General features: G+C 31.6%; 4 protein-coding genes across 6 annotated transcripts; 2 read left to right on the forward strand and 2 right to left on the reverse strand.

Moving 5' to 3' along the window:
• Positions 1-2,403: 2,403 nt before the first annotated feature.
• LOC114191563 (aspartic proteinase-like) lies at positions 2,404-7,341 on the reverse strand. 3 transcript variants are annotated; one of them, XM_028080804.1, is made up of 14 exons: positions 7,142-7,341; positions 5,619-5,988; positions 5,475-5,535; positions 5,246-5,340; positions 5,030-5,142; positions 4,753-4,921; positions 4,636-4,675; positions 4,297-4,361; positions 4,105-4,218; positions 3,925-3,989; positions 3,354-3,507; positions 3,146-3,265; positions 2,885-2,973; positions 2,404-2,776 (listed from the first exon to the last, which is right to left on the reverse strand). In XM_028080804.1, exons 2-14 carry the CDS (start codon positions 5,973-5,975, stop codon positions 2,692-2,694), a joined length of 1,527 nt encoding a protein of 508 aa, XP_027936605.1. In that variant the 5' UTR covers positions 5,976-5,988; positions 7,142-7,341; the 3' UTR covers positions 2,404-2,691. The 3 variants fall into 3 exon arrangements, with proteins under 3 accessions (XP_027936605.1, XP_027936606.1, XP_027936604.1); XM_028080805.1 differs by lacking the exon at positions 7,142-7,341 and adding an exon at positions 6,892-7,101; XM_028080803.1 differs by lacking the exon at positions 7,142-7,341 and adding an exon at positions 6,113-6,150.
• Positions 7,342-8,538: 1,197 nt separating this feature from the next.
• On the forward strand, positions 8,539-11,668 carry LOC114190736. Its single transcript, XM_028079726.1, has 3 exons — positions 8,539-8,640; positions 9,923-10,082; positions 11,297-11,668. Exons 2-3 carry the CDS (start codon positions 9,935-9,937, stop codon positions 11,437-11,439), a joined length of 291 nt encoding a protein of 96 aa, XP_027935527.1. The 5' UTR covers positions 8,539-8,640; positions 9,923-9,934; the 3' UTR covers positions 11,440-11,668.
• A 2,792-nt stretch (positions 11,669-14,460) lies between these two features.
• On the reverse strand, positions 14,461-15,471 carry LOC114191326. The gene is made up of 2 exons (XM_028080496.1): positions 15,157-15,471; positions 14,461-14,682 (listed from the first exon to the last, which is right to left on the reverse strand). The coding sequence occupies exons 1-2, from the start codon at positions 15,469-15,471 to the stop codon at positions 14,461-14,463; spliced, it is 537 nt and encodes a 178-aa protein (XP_027936297.1).
• Positions 15,472-21,389: 5,918 nt separating this feature from the next.
• Positions 21,390-23,239, forward strand: LOC114192796 (probable L-cysteine desulfhydrase, chloroplastic). The gene has a single exon (XM_028082614.1). It carries the CDS (start codon positions 21,693-21,695, stop codon positions 23,016-23,018), a length of 1,326 nt encoding a protein of 441 aa, XP_027938415.1. The 5' UTR covers positions 21,390-21,692; the 3' UTR covers positions 23,019-23,239.
• Positions 23,240-24,958: the final 1,719 nt, after the last annotated feature.

Raw genomic sequence — 24,958 nt, forward strand, 5'->3', positions numbered from 1 at the left:
TTTCACCATGATTTAATGCTTATCTTCTTATGAAATCTCCTTCGTCTCTAAAACATACCCTTAATTATTTAATATTACTATGAATATACACACTGAAATCTAAACAAAGTTTACTAAATGCCTTAATTAGATGGTTATCCATTATTCATTTTCTTAATGTATACATATCTATTCAGATTAGAGATAATGCTAATGGAGATAAACCTCAATTAAATCTAAATGGATAAATCTCAATAATTACCTTTTGAAGACAAACCTTCAAAGTTATATATATAAACCCAACTGTGGTATCAGAGTCGATGGTTCGAAGTGACTGACCGCATAACCACAATAAAAAAGGATCACTCATACACCTGAAAGGAAATATATCATATTGAAAAGAAAAAAAAAGAGAAAAAAAAAAGGGACTCACCCTTGAGGGAAGATGGTTGGAAATACTCCAAGTGTGAGTCAAAGTCTCACATTGGATAGAATATACAAAGTCAAACACTATATAAAAATAAATATCCATAACATCATTGTCTTAAGATTTTGGTGTAAAAGTGATGGAAAATGCCTTATATGTGTCAGACTAATGTCATATAATCTCTCAATGACTATAATCCTATAACCCATATATATATATATAAACCCAACAGTATTATGAATAATGGTGAGCACATGAGGTGACAATTTGTATCTCTTATCAATAACAGGACTATATAAAAAAAATGATAAAGATGAAAAAAAAAAGTGTACTCACAAATATCTATTCATGAAGAATTTAAATGGATTTTTTTCTACATATTTTTTAACAAATCGTAGGCAAACATTACACTACGGCCAGTGCTCACTACCTATTAATATAGATTTAATTTTAATTTTTTCCTTTTCTAAGACATGTCTATTGTATGATTTTATTTGAATGTATGTTTTAAAGAGGCTGATTTATAAATAATTTTAATAATTTTACCCTTTAGTAAAAATTTATATACTTACCATGGAAGAAAAATGTGTAAAAAATATATTAAATTAGTTTTTTTTTTTATATATACAAGTTATGCATGGATAACTGTGGTGACTATGGAATATCAAACAAAATCCACAAATATTTTTTACGAATAAATATTTAACCGGTCAAGAGATGGTGACAATTATTTAAATAACTTAGGTTGATATCAATGTTATCTTTAAACAATATGAAAAATGTTGGTAAAGAAGATTTCACTAAAGATGTGTTAACATTTAATTGGTTTAAGTTAAAGTATGACTTGAAAATTTAATTGACTGTATTATTTTTTATTTGAGGTTTGAGTAAAAAAGTTTGTCTGGAGATCTTATTAACTTTATTCAGTTAATAAATGTTAGTAGGTTATCTTATATCAAAATTATATTTTAGTACTCAAGAATGGAAGTACTATTTTTCTAACCATTTGTAATGATAGTTTAACACTTATAATTAATTTGCAATTACTCTAGGTCTTTTCCACTGTTATTTGATATTATATGAAAAAATATACTGTAATTTATTCTTAAAATTTGCACATGTTCAGTAGCAGTAAATTACAAACCACTTGAAAATATATAATATTATAAAGGCTTAATTTTTTTTTCTAAGAGGTCTAATTATATTTGTATTTCTTTAATTTAAATTATTTAATACTTTGGTCTTTGAGGTTCTTTTTTAATTAATTAAGTATCTATTTTTCAAATGAACAAAGTTTCATCTTCTCGTGGTTTTTCTTATACTTAAAATCCACAAATTACTATTTATATCCATATATTTTAGGGTTTTTTTTAGGAATTTGAGATGTACAGCAATTTCAAATTTTCAAGTAAGAAATTTAGTTGCAACTTAATGAAATTTGACCGATTTTATAAGACAACTTCATTTGGGTGACATTTGATTTATGAGTTTTAGATAGAAGACAATTTAATCAATTTAAAATATAAAAAGATTTTGAGTAGAAGGAGAAACTGATAGTTTAAGTGGAAAAGTAAATTGCTTCATTTGAAAAGAAAAATAAATAAATCTTTTAACTCAAGAAACTTGATGAACTAAAACTAAGCACATTACAAAGTAGAGGAAATTCAAATTACAATTAAGCCTATTATATACTATATTCATTCAAAACGTCACAAGAAATATTCTACATTGACAAACCAACCCAACTTAACTAGGCTTGCAATGAATTATCCAAATATCCTTTGCTCAAAACTCAATTTGAGAGCCAGCATTTAACGAAACAGTGTATTTGTTACAAAAAAGAGAATAGTAGACAAGTTCTATGAATGTATAGACAGACACCAATCATGGTTTAGCTTTTTCAGAATCAGATGCTCAAACATCATATTCAATGCATGCAAATACGGAGCATATATTTTTGGAGAAAGTTCACAATGCATTATTGAACATTTCAGAGGGAAAAGAAAAAACATTCTTGGCACCATTTTATGTTGCTCGTTTGGCTACAGAATCCATTGCTATCTTCATTGCACGTAACGTAAGGGTACAATATATAATCTACTGTTCAACATGGTGTTTAATAAAAATGATCCCTTCAAGTACAAGCACACAATACTTGAAAGCGCATAGTTTCACTAGTGTGTACATTCATGAAATCTATAACGTGAACCTTGCCATATAAGTTACTGAGGATTATTTACAACACATAAACAAGTTTATTAAAAGATACCCTGCAACATGTCTTGTTATGCAGCTTTGGCGAAACCAACTCTGAGATTGCCATAGTCAAAGACAGTGTGATACACCCTCATGAAAACATCCCCAAGAATCCTTCAGGTAAAATAGTCACAGCAATATCAGGAAAAAAAAAATAATATCAAAGGCAAAGCTTAGGACAATGGTAGTCAATCATTCCATTCATAGAAGGGTAACACATACCAAAGAGGACCCCGTGGAGGAGGAATGTCAAAAGCAATAAACCCACTAAGGCAAACTTCTGCAATGCCTTCTCCAGTTTTCAGAATATACTGAAATTACACAGCATTTTCAGAACCAGAATAAAATAAATAAACAATCTCTAACAGTTAGCCTTGGGATGTAGATAGTAATGTTGTTTTGAGGTTAGCATTAGATTTATGGAGTGTAATCATCTACCAAAACTGCATTGTAATTTAATTTATCACAGTTTGTAAAGCCAACCTGCTCAGGAGTGAGGGTGAAAGGTTTGTCTCCAACAGTAAATGTGATGTTTGGTAATCCAGAAATGCCATTACAGTTAACTACTGACTCTCCATTTGGACTTGGCAAGCTCTCGCACAGCTGCCAATGATCAAGGGGAAAAAATCAGCACGACATATATGTAGCCATATAAATGTAACCAACACCAAGGATGGTTCAAAAGGGCTACCTGATTCACATAGTTGAAAACTGTGTCCTTTGTCTTCTGTTGTTTTAGTTGATTCTGAATCCAAATCACAAGCATTTGACAGGGAGCACACAAAGCAGTATCTTTAGCTGACAACTTTCTCTGTTCCTTTTCAGTCACCATCTCAATTCCATTGCTGCATAGTATTAGGGTTCAAAGAAAATTTAGGAGTCTCTTTCAGCCAAAATCTGATAACAGTTGTAAGAATAGAACTTAAACGCTCTCAGTTGAAAAAAGAAGAAATACATAAACCAGTAATTGTAACCAATGAAAAAATTTTAGACCCTGTTTTAGCCAAAATCTGATGGCATTAAAAGTATGGATAGAACCTAAATTCACCCAGTGGCAAAAGAAGAAATTTATAAACCAGTAGTTGTAATCAAGGGTATCAAGCCCTGAGAAATTGGTTGCTAAGGTCACAGTCAGAATATTAACCATCCCACCAACATCTTCAAAACATTACTTAATTGAAGTGCACGAAATCAAATATGTTGAAAGTGCATTCAAAACACTGATATATAAAATTGCTAATTGCAAATTCAAACAAACTGACCTCTCTGATTGACCTTTTTTGGCAAAACATAAACCAACCTGTGAGCACACATCATCAGGTCGTACCTGCAAATCAAGATCAAACACACTTAGGTCTGAGAAGTGAAAACTAGTGAAAGGAAAGATCAAAGACAACAAATCAAGTTGAAAGGAAAACTTCAAGGTAGGCAAGAGATCTTACCCCAGATATCAAGAGATCCCATAACATTTCTCCATATTCAGAAACAACTTCCTTACATTCTACGCTTAGAACTCCTTCAGCTCCAATTGCATGATTGATTTCAGTTACAACAGCCTGAAATTAACAGCGCCATAAAAATTACAAACAGAAATTTATAAATATCAAAGTCTTCAAAGAAGCATAAGGACTCACAGTTGGACCAGCAAGCAAAGATGTTCCTGAATCCACAATAGCAGCACAGCCACCCTCACAGACACCTGAGGATAGCATCGATATACAGGATTAGATAAATTTCATGATCAAAGATCATGGCTACTAAAAAAAAATGTAAAGATACAGTGAGTACACAAGTCACAAGTCTTTAAAATACACTACAGTATGTGAGAGGAAGAAATAGAAGTGAGTTTTCTCCTTGTACCACATTCTAAAACCTTTCAACCACTCAATCACTCACTACTTATTCCCAAATAACTCCCCAAAAGACAACAGAAACTATCTATATAGAATTGAAGAAGAATGAAATGAAGTCACCTGTCGAGACACCTCCAATGAAAAAGTCTCCCATTTCAATCTGAAAAGGAAAATATTCTTGTGAGCCTTTCAAAAATAAACCATACATTCCTGATCAAACTAAATTGTTTTGCTCACCTGCCAGTAGCCTTTTCTAGTGACTGGGACATAAGTGTGATTTCCCTTGAAGTGTTTTGGATCAACACCTCCAAAAACTAGTTCTCCGCCCTCTTTCGCATTTGGATCGCCATTGAGCCAAAAAGAGAACACCTGCTCACTTACAAGATTTTGCTGCACCATATTGTACCTGTAATTTAAATGGATCAGTAAATGAAAAGATTTAAGGCTTACCAATTGGCCTTCTGACGTGAATACCAGCTGCAAATGAACTAACAAAAGTGCATGATGAACATACCATAATGGCACAGCACTTTCAACAGAGATCTCCTGAAACCCAAGCCCGAGTAATCCATCAAACTTCGCTAACAGAAAGGAAAGACTTCCTTCTCGAGTTGCCTCAATGAAATCCTACAGTTAAAAAGAATAACATAATGGTAAATTCTATAAAGTATTGCTGCAGAACTGTTCAGTCTAGATGTGGGATCTAATGTATTAAGAGGCACTCACTCACCTGTTTCTTGACAACAATATCACCAACTTTAACATTATCTTTACTGAAAAAACCAGATATTGATCCAGATCCATAGGTTATTTTACACGAAGTTCCTGGTTGACGAGTAAAAAGATGAATTGAAACATGTCAAATAGCATCCGCACAGAATGCACTACCGTTTAATGTTGGGGTTACATGATTGCATCTACCACTATAATGATTCTGCATAATAAGAAGCTGGCATTACCATTTTTGATATATGTTTTGGACTTCTTTGGCTTGTACCATTTATGGGTATAGCAGGCAAGCTGTAAGAGAACATTAATCAACAGGACTCATTGATAGTACACACAGGAAAAGATTGAATGCACAGAAGTTAAGTTGAACTCACAGAAAAATAGCACTTTGATGATGGAACCCATAGGTTGGAACTACCAGTATCAAATATGACATTAAATTTCTGCGGAGGTGTGCCAATTCCAATCTCTCCATAATATTGTGCATCCAAATAATTCTTCAAAGGTACTATGCCCTCATCGGTTGGTTTGCCAACATACTGATCATATGCACCCAACACAGGTCTGCCTAATCCTAGTTTTTCTCGTACCATTCTAGCTGTTCTGATACTATCAAGATCTAGATCTCTCTTCTTCAAACCAATTCTCATAAGTCCACTCGAGAAAGAAGGAAGAAGTGAGCATGTCAAAGCCCACAAACAAAAGGTGAACAACAAATACGTGTTCCCCATCTTCAAAGAGAATCTGCCATACAGGGTAATGTAACGGTAAGTCGGATATATAGTCCCAGATACACATTCAAATTAGTAACATGAACTAGCTTATGCATGAACTAATTTGTAAAAGCTCTCTCAATTAGTTTCTCTACCTTTTTCCCTTTAACTTCTGCATAACCGAATTTTAGGATAAGTCAAATTCATTTTTTTCTTCCCTAAAGAGCTTATGGAGAAGGTTGTCCAAGGATACCCATGTTTGAAATCTTTTTCGAAACAACACTAGTGAACTAAAAAACATAAGAAAAAATTAAATAAACTCTTTCCATATGCTAACATGAACTTACACAGAAATAAAATAGCTCACATGTTATCTTCCCTAAAAGTTGATTTTAACGTATGCTGAGCTAATTATAACCATTAAAAAAAAATGCTTATCTTGTTTTTCTTTCTTCTCTTTTTCTACCGGAGCTTATAGAAAAAGTTTCTAAACAAAACCCTCGGTAAAACTAAGATCTTCATCAACAAAGTTCATAATAAACGGTATTCATGGAATTATTACAATGAATCCGAACCTTAACAAGCCAACACTTGTCTTCTTCATCTTATCTCATTCTAATGTTTCTTCTCAGTTGACTTAACTATTTCTACAATCGTTTAACCTATACATGAAAAGAAAACTCTTTTTTTCTGGTAACAATAACAGACAGTCCCCAAATCCACTAGCGGAATATTCGAACAGATGCATCAAATGAAAAAGGAAAGGATAAATAGAAGTGAGACGAAACATGTTTATACAATAGCATGAAGACAGATCAACACCAGTGGAAAACTGAGGATAAGATATCACCAGAAAAAAAGTCAACTGAACTGAACTCAACATAGGATCATGATACCAATAACAAAGAAAAAAAAAAGTTATGCAAAATCAAACCTGTAGTCAAAGCAAAATTAGGACAAGTAAAATCTAGTGGAAATTAGAAGAAACCAAGTGGCCTCAACTCACTAGGATGATCTACGATTGAAGTTTTAATATTTTTTTACGGGGATACATGTGATTAAAGCTAAGAGATCAGAAAAATGAAAACTTTTTGCTACTGCAGATGCTTGTGCAGCAACTATCGTGGTACTTTACTACGGTTCAAAGCAGAGTAGGGAGAAGAGTTGATGAAAGAACACGTTACCTACACTGACAGGAAGGTCTCTGGGAGGAGAAGATTGGAATCTTTTTGGGTAGTACTTATATATTTACAACACAAACAATACACTTACGTTAAATTACTTAATTGCTAAAAAAACATATCTACGATGGCATCAACGAGGTCATATTTTATCATATTATCTGAATATTTATGTAATTATTTAGTGGAGCTTGGCTTTTTTATTACACTCTCAAACAAAAACCCTCTCTTCCCATGCTTCAGCAAAGTATTTTATTATATTTGGTGGAGCACGTTATCCTTACGTTTCCTTCCTTCCTTCCTTATTTATTATTTATTATTTATTTTTTATTGGAATTCAATATAGGTATGCATAGTAAAAGGGATTTCCAGTAACTTAAACATTATTTTCACTATTCGCAAAAATACAGTAAAATAAGGTATAATAATATTGTGATTTTCATTTTTTAATTTTTCTAATTTATAGTAAAATAAAGTATAATAATATTTTTATTTTTTTTTATTTTTTATTTTTTAACTTATCATTGATCAATGTATTATTATTTTTTTTAAAATAATCAATAACATATACTAAATCACGTTAAAGAACAAAATTTGAGAGTTAAAAAATAGAAATTATTGTATAATTTTTCTAAAAGAAAATGTAACAATGTTTTGTCAATTAAGTTTTATGAAACAAATTTACACTGATAAATTAAAGGCTAATGTTATATTGAATTTTAGTTTTCTACAAATTTGATAATAAGCTGTAAAATTCATGTATTAATACTCATTAAATGGTGTGTTTGTTGAGATATAATTGTTGAAGAATTAAATTATAATTTTTTTTTATAAACTAAACAGTAATTGGTTTATACATTCAGTAACTAAAATGGCTATGTATTCATAGATTATTAGTGAAAACGTGAAGAAAAAAAATTAAAGAAATTGTGGAATTTCACAAAAAAAAAACAATCACGGTGAGAATATCATATCTGGAACATAATAAGTAAAATGAAATGAATAATAACATAAGTAATAATAAATAAAAGCAATAATAAAAGGAATGATTGAAAAACTTTTTAACTGGAACTTTAAAGAAAAATAAAAAGTAAAATTATTTTTTTAATAAGTTAAGATAATTTTATTACACATTAAAAAGAAAAAAAATTTAAATAAGTCACTGAAGAACTTTTACAAATTAATTTGAATGTATCATGTATGTATTTTAAAATATAATGTGTATATATATCTGGTGCATGTGTGCGTGAGCGAGAACATGATTTTTCATGTTTTATTTTAGTGTTTAAAAAACACTTCAAAAAACAAGTATTTAATAATAATGGTGTGTAGTAACATTACTGGGCTAAGGGGTGGGCTTTCTCTTCACTAACCCTGGCCCATTTAAGTCCGGCCCAGTCACTCTCCATGGCACAATTCGCATAGAGGCGCTTTCTTCTTTGCAGTGATTAGGCAGCAAAGTGACCTTCCTCTCTCTGGCTTCGGTGGCTTTGTATTTTGAGGTAATTTTCTTTATCAATTTGAACTGAAGCTCTAATTCAACTTCACCTTTGTCAATGCATTAATATAACATGTTCTTCTAATCCTGTTTCTGCTGAAAGTTTGGAATCTGGTTTTGTCCTTGGTTTGATTAGTGTATGGCCTTGCATTTTTGGTGTTTGATAAAATGACCTCAAGGGATAGGTTCACACCACTTTGGTTAAGACATAATATATTAATAGCTTCTACACTTCGTTAAAGAATAATTAGTGTAGAAAACTGGGAATCTTAATAATATAGAGGCTTCTCATCTTGTTCTTTTATTGAAGTCTTGGCACTTTTCGTTTTTCTACTTTGCTTGGATAAAGGGTTTATAAAAGCATAATTGGTTGGCAATTTACTGTCATTTGGGGGAATAACGTCCAATTGGATAAATTCTTCTGTGACGCCTATAGGAGACAAAAAATAAAAAATGAAATTAATTGAGCTTCCTCTGTGATAACTGGTTTTATAAAAGAAACTACTGCATTTTGCATTCTTCTTTTCTTCTATAATTTTTCATGAGAAAAAAATATTTAAACAGGACATCAATTCTAATTCTCATTATGAGACAATACCTCCAGGGTAGTCTGAAATGTGACTTTCGAATTGGACTCTTTAAAGAACAATTTAAAGCTGTTTCACAAGGAACATGGTTGCATATATTTAGACAAATTTCTCTTTTACAAATTCTAGTGGATAACGTTTGTAACTAACTTCCCTCACCCTGAAGATGCTGCACTATCAGCACTATCAATATGATCTGCTATAGCTAAAGTTTCTCCTGCTGCATTAGATTTGTGGTAATGAAGCTAGTATTTGTTAATTTTGATGGTTGAAGTGCATAACATTGTATAGCAAACTTTTCTCATATATTGGATGGCTATATTTTTAGTTTATTACTAAATTAAAAGTTATTACAGGCAAAGCTCTAATAAAATAAAACAAGTAGTTTTCACATCCTGCAATATCAGTGGCATCAACTTTATAGTTTTCTGTGCTTACAACGAATCTTTGTTTTATCTATTTGATTTTCATTTTACATCAGCCACTATTAAGTTTAATATTGACATTTTTTATGTGCCTTACAACTGTTAAGAGTGAATTCTGCTTGCATTGCAATCACAAGCACACTAATGCAAAGTGACCTTGTGATATGCTTACTGTTATATTGTAGCTGGAGGTATTCTATTGGACATCTTTCTCATCACAATTTCCTTTATGTTGAGCATTAACTCTTAACCACCCGGGGGTGCCTTTCTGTAGGTAACTAACACAATGTCGCTGAGGCGTTTCTTAGGCTTTTCTGATGGTGAGGTCATGAGGTCTGACGCAAAACCTTGTTCTCGGCTAATGAGGCACACGGCTGGAATCTGTAGTGTTGGGGGAGCATTAGGATTTTGGATCCTTTGTCGACTGCATTATGGTTTGTTCTACCTTTTACTCTTGCTTCCTTCTTGTTCTAGCTGAACTTTGCAACTGAATTGCTCATAATATTGTTTTGCTGTGAATGATGATTAAAGTAAACACGGCATTTCTGGAGCATTTTCTGAACAGTTTGAATTTTTTGTTGAATCACTGTATCAACTAGTTGAAACTAGAGGAAAAAGGTTGTTGGGGTAAAAACTTAAGTTTCTGAATTGCTAAACTGTACAAAGAATAAACTAATGCGTACCTCATGGCCTTGCGGTAGTAGGTTGGTCCTCCAGTGTTGGTCTTCCATGCTCTGCAATGGTGGGGTAGCACGTGCAAAACTTCAATAATCTAGTCAGTAAAGGCACCGTACCTTGAGCCAGCTAGGTTTAGGGTTTTTAATAATCTTCTGAAGTTTTTATCTTTTAGTCACCATTATGGACAAGTGATTTGGGCCATGCCCTTGCCAGAACATACATAGATACAAGAAGAAGCCAAATATGTAAAAGAGTAGAGTTAAATCTAACGATATGATCCTAATTGCAAAATGTGCAGTAAACCTCCTGAAGATAGACTATCTGCATAAATACGAAGCAAATCTGATATAAATAGGAATCTAAGGCAAGGCAACTAAATTAAATATGTACCATTGGTCTGTTTAAAAATACAACCCAAAAGTACTTTTGGGAGCTTCTCTACTGAAATATAGGGCTTTTTCCGGTAAAGAAACCCTTAAAAAGTCCTTGTAGCACTGTATCCAACCTTGATTTGTTAACACAATTGTGAGCCAACGTGACTACAGAAGCTCTCTAGTCCGGTCTTTAGGATTATGAAGCCTAATTATAACTATTTTTTCACTGCAAAAGAGCCGAGTATGTAGTCATTGTTCTTTGCTTCCGCCTAATTTCGGGCTGCTATAGACTCCTTGATATTAGCAACTCCTTCAACTAGTGAAACCTTTTCGTTTTCTTCATTCAGTGTAACAGAGTGCCAAACTTATAAAGAGGGGAGTTTGACCATCACTCAGCATGCCTCTAATTTAAAACAAACCCCTTTTACGTGTTTCTTATATGATGTAGTGTCACTCTTGAAATAATTTCGAGGTTTTAAATAGTATTTACATCTCCCCTTTCTTTTCCTCGAAATCTTGTATCGGTTGAATGTGAAAAAATTTGTGACATTGTAATTCATCCTTCTATATTTTCTTAATCTTTGTTGGTCATGCAGGTCCTCGAATTACAAATCCTAGGAGCCTTCGTTGGGCAGCATGTGGAGCTGTAACTGTAAGCTCAAGCACGGCTTTACTGGTTCGTTTATTTAGTCCTGAATGTGAGCCCCAGAATATAGCTGCTTACGACAATAAAAAGTAACACTGATATTGTCACCCCTTTCATATTTCACTGTTAGTTAATATAAAAAAGGGGAAATTATGAGTTTTTGAGAACCTTTTCTCCCCAGGAAATGGACCAACATATTGAAATCACATCACTCTTGTAGCATTATAATATACTTGATTAGCTAGGTTGCAAATATATTGCATATGTAAGGTTTATGGAATGGATTAGGCTAATTATTCTCATTATGAATTGCTATTAGAAAGGGCAAAATACTTCAACTCTATAATTTCTCCGCTGAAAATTTTCGGAATGAAATTTTCAGTGTATAAAATAAATTTCTAAGAGTCCAGTCCGGAATAAATGGAAGGTGACATAGATACTGGGCAAAATATCCTGGATAACGATGGCTGTTTGCTAATGGTGGATTCAGGTTTGGGAATGAGTTTGTGCCCATTTTGCTAAGTAGTGGACTAGTCAGTAGAGATGACAAATAAACCTGTTCCTGTGGGTATTGTCCGAATCCATTCTCGTTTTGACGGAGAATCCTCACATTTACTTGGTATAGGTATGGAGAATCTCCAACTTTTTCCATTGGATATGAGAATGGATATAGAGATATAAATATCCCATTATAATACTCGTTCCCACCATATCTTTTGAACTCCAATATATATATATATATATATATATATATATATATATATATATATATATATATATATTTTGTATTTTTTTTTTCTAATTATTTGGTTTGTCATGAAACTCATTCACATCTCTAATATATTTTTTTCAACTTATTACAACATTTATGTAATTATGTTAAAATGATGTATGTCAATTAAAATTTTTTTGTCTCACATTTGAATATTTTTTATTATTTTTTAATATTTTTATTTATTGTATATTTTCCTTTCACTTGATAATGTTTAATACTCTCAATTTAAATGTTTAATAGCATAAACCTTTTATTCACTAGGTAATATAAAAATAATCTTTACTTATTATTAATTTTTGTTTCATTTAAAGAACTTTTTTATTTCGCTGAAATAATTTTTGTTATTTCTTAATATATATTTTGATATTTGAAAAATTTTCTTAGATTTCTAATGTATTTTTCATCTTATCATATCCTTAATTATATATTTGTTTTTTTTTTATGCAATTTCTTTCAATAGTCTCTCAAATTGTTTATAAGACATACATTTGTTAATTTTTTAATATTTTTATTTGTTGTTTATTTTCATCATATAGAATGCTATTTCAATATATTTTATCTAGTTATTTTTTATTTTCTAACTCAATATTAATCATTTTGTAATTTTTTCACTATAATTTTATAAATAACTTTTATTTATTACAATATAAAAATTTAATGTAATTGTCATGAATATTTTTTTATCAACATCCAACATATATTGGAGTTCAAAAGATACAAGATCTATGTTAAAAATTTATTATTATGTTTATTATTTGTTTTTTGCGTCATTTTGATCAAGTGATGTATTATAACTTTTATTAGTGTATAAAAAAGATATTCATTAGAATTTCAAAAATTGAAGTAAACAAACATTTAAAGTATATTTTAATTTGAATATTTGGTTTCTTTTTATATTTTTTTAAAAAAATATTTTTAAATTTACTAACTAGGTTTCATTAATGTTTGTAAATTTAATAAATGTTTTGGTTCTCATGAATTTTTTTTGGTATCTTAATCTAAAATTAAACAATCATAAATTATTTCGAAATATTTGATATCGAAGAAACAACCATTCTCCTACTATTGAATATTTGATAATATTATGTTTACTTTACCGTAATATTTTTTTATAAAAATTAATTAAAATTAATATTGAAGTAGTAAGAAAACGGGTATGGGTACGAGATTATACATGTTATCTGGTGGGGATGGGGATGGGACAAAAGTTTGATACCCGTTGGATTTTTGTATGGGAATGAGGATGAATTTTTTTTACGAGGATGGGTATGGGATAGCGAAACTTGTCCCTGCCCGTTGACATCCCTACTGGTTAGGGCTGGAAATGAAGTCGGCCATCGATGCAAATCAACTTTTTCTTGAGGACCTCACAATAAATTTATGGAGTACATTATAAAAGATTTTCGGTATAATTACCTTTTCAGTTATATTATAGTTTAATACTTAATTTGGTCCTCTAATTTTATTCAAATTTTCAAAAAGCCTAATATTTCATTTGTTCAATTTAGTCCTCTAATCATTTTCCCTAGATTGGTGTTAATATTGTGTCGGTACAATGTCATGTCATGTGTCATGTTACTATCATATGATTGTGCTGGTTTTCAATTTAGTCCACAAATTAGTAATCAAACTTAATTACAATTTATATAAACATTTATTATGACATGTTGTATTTCACAATCGTTTTACTTATAAAACCTTTTCAATGTTTTTCCTTCTATTTTCTCATTTTATTTACTTTTTTATGCATTTATAAAAATTATAATTAAATATTTAAATTTGGTTTAATTAAGTTTTGAGTTTCTCATCAATTTAAGAACTTTCAATTGAGTCTTTATTACAAATTTTGTAATACATTAAATCATCAAAATATTTTGGTGCAAAAGATCATGATGAGGTGATCCCTAGGATTTGGTGTATTTAATAAAAATTATTTTAAAATTAATTAAAATTATAAATTATAATTACCTGATTATGAAACATAAAATTATAAAACTATAAAATTATAACAATATAAATAAGAAGAATAAACTTTATAGTTAAAATTGATTTAGTATCTAGAAACTTAATTTATAAAAAAGTAAGATTACTTGTATAAGAGGGAAACAATCACTAATACAAAATGGTTTTTAATGTCCCTTATTTTTGCTTTTGATATTTGTTCGAATTTCGACGACATATTGGGTGACATTAAAATTGATGTCGGGACTAAAACATGTCGTCCCTTGATGTCAGTTGTACGGAACCCGATATCCCTTAAACGGTAGTGAACAAGCCAGAAGTGCTACGAGAGACTTCTGATAGTTCGAGGTCCTTACTGGTTCACAACACTTAGAACCTTATTGGTTCACAACACTAAAACGAGACTCCTGAAAGCAATGAAACTTCGTTGTTGTTCCTTCTTCTTTGCCTTCTTCGCCTTCTGCTTCAGGTTCCCTTACCACGTCTCGCAGAAAGTGGACACTACAATCCAAGTTGTCGCCGCCGTTGTTGGACGTCATTGTCATTGTTGAATGTTGTCGGAGGAGCTTCACAACACCGCTATTGTTGCCACGCGAAATCTGGAAAAAACAATAGGGGAAAACGTCAAAAAAATGTGAACAAAGGTGTTGGGTAGTGGGCTCCCTTCCTATGTGGAGAAAATGCCCAAAACTTGAGAAGGTCATGTCTCACTTAACTTAGTGGAGAAGGAGCTATAAAATAAATAGAGAGGCAAAACAATAGAGTCAGAACACACGGAAAGCCCTAACACATAGAGGGAGAGGTAGAGAGAAAATTTTGTTCACGTTTTTCACAGAGCTGTCATTGTAAATTTGCCACTGCAGATTCATTCACCGTTGGATCGGGCTGAAATTTTTACAGCAGGTTCGGAACACATTGATCTTCATTCTAACTGGTCGGATCGTTGATATGAAGTCTGAGTTGGGAGATATTAATTTCGCACTGCAACAGTGATATTATAGGTTTTCCTCTCTTGTTCTTCTCTATTTTGAAAGTTTTGTTGCTTTGTTATTTGGTTGGGTATTGGCACTAACGTCCGATGGCGCGTTGCTCCGACCTGAGCTATGCAACAACGAGATCCCCCTTGATCCTTGCCAGATGTGCTGGACGGTCCCCCATAATACGCTTACTTGGGGACTTCTGACTCCAGCTGTTCCAAGAGTCTCCGCTAGTGGAACCCCGTCCAGTAGACTCCCTGTTTCGTTCATCCCCTTCGTCAGCTGTTTGATCGGGAGACTATTCCCTAGGTTCCTAAACTTGGAATGGATGGCGGAGCGTAGGTGGCAAACAGTTATATGGATACGGTGCTTTATCCGTAGACGCTTCTCCAGCTCTCGCAAGAATTGCATGGGAGTCGTCCTATTAATTGAGACTCTTTTGTACTCTTGTTGATCATAGTGGAGCTATTTCTTTGGTCTGGACAACTCGTGGTTTTTAAAAATCTTGGTGCCTTTATTTGTGTCTTTGGTGATTTATTATTGCTGCTCTTTGATTGTTGTTCCTCATAGATTCTTGCAAGTTAGGAGAAATTATATCTGCTGCATTCTCTGGTATATTGTTTGTGTTGTTGTTTTCCCCATCACAAGGTAGCCAATCAACTTCCATTTGAGTTAATTGAAGTAAAAATTACCTTTCTTAGTAGTCGAAAACTTCATCTATGTTGTTGTGTGTCTGTGGAAGAAGGAGCACCAACAGAAAAGGGTTCGCGTTTTTTTAAGCTAATTAAAGTAATTCAATGTCGAATATTAGGGACCCCGACCTTATTTAATGTCCAAGCAGGAATCTCCGACGTCATTTGACGTCTGATTCCAAAGGTCGATGTCATTCGATGTCCAATATGCAACCGGTCGAAGTTAATTTTGAACTCAAAGTCGAGGAAGGGCTGATTGACATCAATTTCTGGCGTTTTAATTACAAAAACGTCACCTGTCATTTTTAATGTTAAATTTTTCGTGATAATGAAATGTGAAATGAATGACGTTATAAGCTATTTTTGTGTTAGTGAATATTTCTAAAATATTCATAAATATTTATGCATGATTAACAAATGTAAAATAATAATAATAATAAATATGATATGATATGCATTGTGTTTGCAATCACTAAGTGTTTTTTATTCATATTATTATTTATTATTATTATTTACGAGTTATGTGTTAAATTTTTTCAATCAAGGATGAAAACATGGAGTTTCTTATGACACATCTACTCAAAATTTTCTTTTTACTCCTTTATTTTTCTTTCGCTTATTATAAAATATAGGGAAATTATGTGTTTTTTGAAAAGCAATTTCAAAAGCAAAAGATTTTATATTGATTACTTTGTTCGTATTTCAAATGTTTATATATCATGTTATTTATAACTTCAAAGTAAATAACAAGAAATGGGAGGATTCACATATAGATTGAGATTTTGTCTTATTTAAACTTTCTATTCACATCTCAATCTAAAATGAGGTGATTCCAACCTCAGGTGCAGTAAAGGGGATAGAAGATTTTTTTTTTATCAAATTTTAATATATTGAGCATCTTAAAAATATATTAAAATAATTATAATCAACCATCGTGTCATGTAAATAATTTACGTCAGTAATTATTAACCTATGATAAGAGAGAAATAAAAATTAAACATAGGCAAAACAATAGAGTCAGAACACACGGAAAGCCCTAACACATAGAGGGAGAGGTAGAGGGAAAATTCTGTTCACGTTTTTCACAGAGCTGTCACTGTAAATTTGTCACTGCGGATTCGTTCACCGTTGGATCGGGCTGAAATTTTTACAGCAGGTTCAAAACTCATTGATCTTCATTTTGACTGGTCGGATCGTTGATATGAGGTCTGAGTTCAGAGATATTAATTTTGCACTGCAGCAGTGATATTATAGGTTTTCCTCTCTTGTTCTTCTCTATTTTGGAAGTTTTGTTGCTTTGTTATTTGGTTGGGTATTGACACTAATTTGTGCTATTTGTTCTTCTCAAATTATGCAGTGAATCTCGCTCAAGCTAGAGGATCTCACCTGAGCTAGAGAGTTGTCTCGCTTAGGCGAATCACTTTCGCCTGGGCGAGACTCCAAACAGAGAGTAACCCCAAAATCTAAGCGAATTCTCGCTCAGGCTAAGCTGTCTCGCCTAGACGAGATTGACTCTCGATCAGGCGAAACCAGCTCGCCTAGGCGAGACCTCGTGCAACATTAGGGGTGAGTTTCTAGTATTTTCGCTCAGGCGAGAGCTGCTCGCCTGGGCGAAACCATCAGAATTTCAATTTGTTTTCACATGCAAACCACACAGTTCATGCCACACTCGAAATTCATCACACACAATTGTTCATACTCATCAAACAACACACAATTCATGCAATTCTAACCCTAATCAACGATTCCTTTGCGAAATTAGAGTGAGAGGTTAGCTTCCCTTACCTATTTTTGGTGAATGCTTTGGGTGAAAGTAACTATAGAGAGGAGAAGCAGAATTCCTTAGTTTAACCTAGAGAATTCATCATCCAGACACAGGGAAATGAGGAACACTTGATTAAACTCAGAACAGAGACATAATTTCGAGTTGAAATCTAAAATTGAACTCCAAAACGAGAAAGGGAGACTTACCTAGAGGGAGTGAGGCTAAGAGTGGTGGCAGCAGGAGGCTCTGTTGTGGTTACTCTCCCATAATCTGTTTCAGGAGCAAGGAGAGATTTAATTATCGAGGAATTAAGGTAACTATGTAGAGAGTGCTGATGAAGCAAGGAGACAAAAAACAAGAGTGAAGTATGGCATTCAGTGTGCTGGAATGAGGGGAGAAGAAATAATTAAAAGGGTTATCACAATTCATGTGAATATAAATTTTAAAAATATATTTCATTTAATATTTACAAATAATTGGGAATAATAAATTCGATAAGTGATTAAGATAAATAAGATAATTTAAATATATTGTAATTATGGTAATATAAAAATTATTATAATTGTGATTTTTTTTGTAAAATTAATTTTAATATATATTTATATATATGGTTAAAATAATTAATGTAATAATTCATTTGTGCATAATAAATTAGAAAAATAAAATTGAATAATAATATGATTATAGGTGTAAATATTTGAAAACGAAATTAATGTAAAGTTAACCATTAGTAATGTGAATGAAAAACATTTAAGTTTTTTTATAAACAAAATATATTATAAAAAATAACTTAAAACAATATTAAAAAAAGTACATAATTTTATTTTAAATTTTATTTAAGAAACATATATAAATTTAAAATATACCAAAATATAAAAATCTTAATATAATTGTATAAAAAATAAAAATTCAAATTAGATATTATTTGTTGAAGTTATTATTTATTTAAATTAAAGTTAATAATTGGAAAAAATAAATTATTTAGTAATTATTTTTTAAAAATAAATTACTAACTTTTTTTCAACATCAAAATTTTATTACTAAGTAATTTATTTTTTCTAGTTGTTAATTTTAATTTAAATAATTAATAATTTCAACAAATAATTATTAAATTTAAATTTGAATTTGAATTTGCATATTTGAATTTTATACCTTTTGTTTTTTAAGATTTTTCTATTAAGAATTTGTATGTTTTTCTATATTTTAGTTTATATATTTTTTCTAACAAAAAACTTTTTTAAAAATTTGTTATACTTTTTAAATATTTTATTTGAATGATTTTTGTTTATAATAAGTTCTAAATGTTTTACATTCACATTACTAGTTTTTAACTTTACATTAATTTTTTTTTTAGAATATATTCACCTACAATCATATTATTATTTTAATTTTTTTTCTAACTTATTATACACAAAAAATTATTACATAAATTATATATATATATATATATATATATATATATAAATTTATTTTACAAAAGACAATCATTATTACAATATTTTATTATAATAAATTTTCTATTGCCATAATTATAATATATTTAAATTATTTTATGCATCATAATTATTTTTTATTCTCAATTAATTTATAAATATAAATTAAATATATTTTAAAAATTTATATTTACATGAATTTATAAAAATTATAAATTTTTAACAAAATAGTTTATTATAAATTAATATAAAAATTTATAAAGCTAGAAAAAATATTATTAAAAATCCATTTTCCAAAAAACCTAATACAATAGACAAACAATCGACAAAATTAAAAAAAGAAAAAATCATGGTAAAAATGTTGTCTTTCACAATAAAAAAATTATACTTGATGAGTAAAAATGTTTACTTTAGAAAAATATTTCTCAATGGTATGTCAATAAAATTCAAAAGTGACTGTCTCTGGCAACAATCTTTTCAGGAATTCAAATTTAAGATGGTTTTATTAAAATTTAAGGACAATCTTTTGTTGCTCATGAGGTAGCCTATTGGCATTTTCAAAATTACATAAACGAGATTTGACTTCCAATACTTCCACGTCATAAAACTGAATTAAATTTTTAGTTTCAACTGTAAATATCATATGGTTATTTTTTAGTTATTTTCATATGAGTGCCACTAGAAATTACAGGAATGCTTAAAGAAAAATGACATTTAAATGAAATAGTTTGAATACTAAATAAAAAATCAGATAAGATAAATTCTTTAATGCTAAGTTGATAAGAAATAAAAATAATAATCATAACATAAAATAAAGCAACTGTAAATATAAGATAGATAGCTCTCTCAAATTAAAAAGGATCAAAATAATAATAATAATAATAATAATATAAAATAAAAGAACATAAGTATAACCTAAGTATTGCTATTTGATAATGAATCGTAGACTTTCAGTTTTCAAATGATAAGATACATAGTAATATGTTAAAAGAAAATTCATTATTTTGATACATATAATAGTCAATTTAAAGAAATTACAATATATCTTAGAGAAAAGTGTATAAAAGAATTAGAATTAATAAGTTATCAATGGGATCTAAATATGTTGTTAAAATCTTAGAATCTTCTTGGTCATTATATGAATAAAAGAATTAGAATTCATCACTCATTAATGAGGTCTAAATATATGGTTAAAATTTTAGAATCTTCTAAGTCATTAAAAGAATTTGGATTCTCGGTCTGTGTATTCAATTGGATAGTAAAAAAATCCAAAGATAATTTGGACTGAACTTGAAAACTCTTTACAAGTATCTCTAAATTCGAATATTTATTATATTGTATGAAATATAATTTATAAACAAAATATAACAACTATTTATGTCTGATAAGTTTTACTCTCTGTCTTTAAATCTCGATCTTTAATTGTAACTGTATCAAAGATGAAATATGCTGTTAACAGGAAGAAAATAATTTTTCCATCAACAAGAATATAATAAGCCCCTGAATTATGCATTATGGGGACAGAAAAGACAACACTTAGTTCGAATACTTCAAGTAACATGTTGAAGTTTTAGCATCAAGTTATTGACCCAATCAGTGCCAGTTAAACCAAGTGAACTAACAAAGCTAATAAATAACAAAGTCAAATGGCAAAACATATTACAAATTAAAAGAAAAATAAGCCTGCATCGAAGTGTATTTGTTTCATATTAATTTATAAAATAAAAATGAATATCACAAAGTGGAAATGGAATCGACAAGCATATAAATCATCATATAAAGTCCTAAATAATATGGTGTCGTTGGTTTCCATATGTCTCGATAAAAATCATCATACTCATTTAAATTTCTTCAATCAATTGGATATAATATACTTCCAAAACAGAATTAAACAACCTATTCAACAACTTGAAATCTATGGGTTTATGCAATATTTACCTGATGATACGAAGACTTTGAAACATTGTATTATCCCAAAGAAAAAGTCGTTAACAATATATGACTATAATTCCTATTGTCCTATGGTATCTTCAAAGGCTTTTGATTATAATTTTCAATAACAAGTGGGGGGTTATAATATGAAGAGCCTTGAAGTTGTCCCAATATTGAGATGTATACAAGAAATTGGTATTTTACATGATACTTCATTGCCCCCCTCCCCCAAATATTTAGATTAAAAACAAAAATCAACAAAACTTTTACCATCCTGTGTTTGGATCAGAAGCAGGAAACAGAGTAGTAAAAAATACTACTTTATTAAGTAAAAAAGTGTCCTTTGTTTGCAAACACATTGAATGTAACTAACTTTGGTTTCAAAGTCATTGAATCAAGCACACACACTCATTCATCCTTTACTTTGAAAAAGCTTTTCAAGTAATGAATACTAATAAGCAAGCATAACAGAGTCACTCAGTGGTCAAATCCTGAAGTTGTATGCTAGTGGGGTGTGCAATAGAAAATCAAATTCCAAGCATGAATAGGAAAACATGGAACCAGCACCTGCTGCAGTATTACATTGCATTGCATCATTATATGAATAAGAGAACAGCAGCATCCATAAAAAGGGTACCTTTATGCTGGTTGGTTGGTTTTGTTCCTCCTTCATTTTATATTCCAAATTTCCCATGTCACTATGTGGATTGCTGAGTAGACTCTAATGCGAATGAAAGATAATATCACCACACTTTGTCTTCATTCTCTTTCCCCTCTTTCCCTCACTCCAACCTCCTCTCACACTCTCCAATGGCTTCCACCCAACACCAAAACGGCGACGCGGTTTCCCATCCCCACAAGAAGCTAAAGCACACCAATTTCATCACCGAGGCCGAGATCCAATCTGAATTCTCCCACCACGAACCCGCCGTGGCGCGCCTCAACAACGGCGCCTTTGGCTGCTGCCCGGCCTCCGTCATCGCCGTGCAGCGCGACTGGCAGCTCAAGAACCTCCGCCAGCCGGACCAATTCTACTTCAACCACCTCAAGAGCGGCCTCCTCCGCTCCCGCACCATCATCAAGGACCTGGTCAACGCCCGCCACGTGGACGAGATCTCCCTCGTCGACAACGCCTCCACCGCCACCGCCATCGTTCTCCAGCAGGCCGCCTGGGCCTTCCACGAGGGAACCTTCCAGAAGGGCGACGTCGTCCTCATGCTGCACTACGCCTACGGCGCCGTCAAGAAAGCCATCGAGGCCTACGTGGTGCGCGCCGGCGGCTCCGTCGTCGTGGTCCCCCTCCGCTTCCCGGTAACCTCCAACGACGAAATCGTCCGCGAGTTTCGCAAGGCCGTTGAGAAAGGAAAGTCCCGAGGTAACAGAATCCGCTTGGCGGTTATCGACCACGTGACTTCCATGCCCAGCGTGGTCATTCCCGTTAAGGAGTTAGTTACGATCTGCAGGGAGGAGGGGGTGGAGCAGGTCTTCGTTGACGCGGCGCACGCGATTGGGTGCACGCGCGTGGATATGCAAGAGATTGGCGCAGATTTCTACACCAGCAATTTGCACAAGTGGTTCTTCTGCCCCCCTTCCGTGGCGTTCCTCTACGCACGTGCGTCGCCGAAGTCACGTGACCTGCACCACCCCGTGGTGTCTCACGAGTACGGGAACGGGTTAGCGGTGGAGAGTTCTTGGACCGGGAACCGGGATTACAGTGCGCAGTTGGTGGTTCCTGCAGTTGTGGATTTCGTGAAGAGGTTCGAAGGTGGAATCGAAGGGATCAGAAAAAGGAACCATGATGTTGTGGTTGAGATGGGGAAGATGTTGGTGGAGGCTTGGGGAACACATCTCGGTACTCCTCCTGACATGAGTGCTAGCATGGTGATGGTGGGTTTGCCTCCATGTTTGGGGATTATGAGTGATTCTCATGCTCTGAAACTTAGGACGCGTTTGAGAGATGAGTTTGGGGTTGAAGTTCCAATTTATTTCGCCGGAGGAGAAGAACACGCCTCTGTTACTGCCTATGCCCGAATTTCTCGCCAGGTCTACAACAAACTTGAGGACTATGTTAAGTTTAAGGATGCAATTAATCAACTTGTCACCGATGGCTTCACCTGTGCTCTTCTTTCCGATTGAACTTTTTCCGGTGCTCTCTTCTCTTACCTTTAATTAACTCACAAATAGTAACAGATACATCACTTTTCTACACAATAATATCTGCAAATATTGAGTTTGCATATCTCTGCTTATTTTCCCCCTCTGCAAATTCTCTTTTCTGCAATGTTAATAAACTAACTTACCAGATTCCATGTATAATTGGAAATTTCCAAAATTTAATAACCAATTTCCATTCTATATCTGTCTGTGTGGATTTATCATTTTGAATTCTTTGTTTTGTCATTTCAACACTTTTTCATCATTTACCCTTTTTTGACCTCATTATTTTTTTATGTTCTGCATATACTTGCTCTGCGTTCTCTCAGGTTTAGCCTTGGTCAAAAACTGAAAGTTGCATGTTGTACATGGAAACCATGTTCCTTTTCTTTTTTATATATATATTTTACTTTCTTATAACAGAAGCTTCATTTGTTAGTTCTATCTAATACAGCATGGATTTTAACACAACAAAACACCTTACAATTCAGTAAGCGCAACATCGCATTAGTATTTTCAATTTTATGTCATCATTATATTTTGTAAAACATCTTCAATTACATTCACGTCACATTAACCATTAATGAGTGTCCAATGTTAAGAATTAATTCATGAACTAGAATTCGCCATATTATTAATGTTAGAAATTATTCAACGTGTTAACATGTTATAAGGAATTGGAGTGGAGGATGAAAGATTACACAACTAATTCGATTTTTGTGTATTTGGTTTAATCTATAACAATATATAAAAAGGTTTCTCTTTTTGTGTTCACTTTTTAAAATATCGATTTTACCTTTTAAATATAATAATTTATTAAATTTTTAAAAATTGACCGTTATTTTTACAAATTTTTTATAAAAGATGTCTATGCTTCTTTTCTTTTTCTTTATTTATTAATGGTTATTCTTTTATCTGTTCTGATATATTTTACTTTATTTTTAATAAATATAATTTTAATTTATATATTAACTTAATAATATTATAATATTATCACCTACTAATATAATATCACGCATATTTAAAAAGTGCATACACACCAGTGCGATAACGTCTGTATTACACGCTAGTTTTTATAATATGTATTCGCCACTCAAAAAAAGTGACATGGGTCAAGTTTAGCATAATGTAATGTTATACTATTTGACACATTTTCGTATGATATTTTTTTTTTTTCAATTAAATGGAGAATGAGGTGAGGGAAATCTTTTAATTCTAAGTCCGCATAGGTAATATAATTCATTGTTGGTTTACTCACCAAGACTTGCATTGATGCCATTTGTCTTGTTGTGATAAGGACTCAAACTTTGTTAAAAGTGAATGAAGAAAACACATATTGATCACACAATCACGCTTGTATTTACCAACCTTTACATGCAATTTAATCTATAAATTTATATATTTACATTAGGGAAGGATGTAATTAAAATCTCTTAAACCAATCTATAACAAACTTTTATTAATTAATATGTTTTTCATAGGTGGAGACAACGATATTTTAGTAGTAAAATTTGGATGTAACTTTTTTTATTAGTGCGTCTTTTTTATACTATTGCAGCAAAAAATTATATTTTTTGTCTGAATGAATTTTTAATGAAATTTTTATATTAATTTTTGCAAGAAATTATATTTCTATGAATTAATCTTTAATAACTTTTTTAACAAGTACAATTTTTTACATCAAATTAGTATACTGACCGTGCGTACACACGGGGTGCATTTATTCTATTTTGTATATTAAAATAATAAAATAGTGAAAGTATTATGTAATAAAATATTATGAAAATTAAGTTATATTGTTGTAAATGTTGTTATTAAAGTATGAAATAGTAAATCTAAGTGATGCAATAATAATTTCAGTTTTAAATATAATAAATAGAATTGATATCATAATATAATACAGTTAATCGATTTTACGAAAT

This window comes from Vigna unguiculata, chromosome 7 (genome assembly GCF_004118075.2).
Source record: "Vigna unguiculata cultivar IT97K-499-35 chromosome 7, ASM411807v1, whole genome shotgun sequence".
In the NCBI taxonomy this organism is placed as follows: domain Eukaryota; kingdom Viridiplantae; phylum Streptophyta; class Magnoliopsida; order Fabales; family Fabaceae; genus Vigna; species Vigna unguiculata.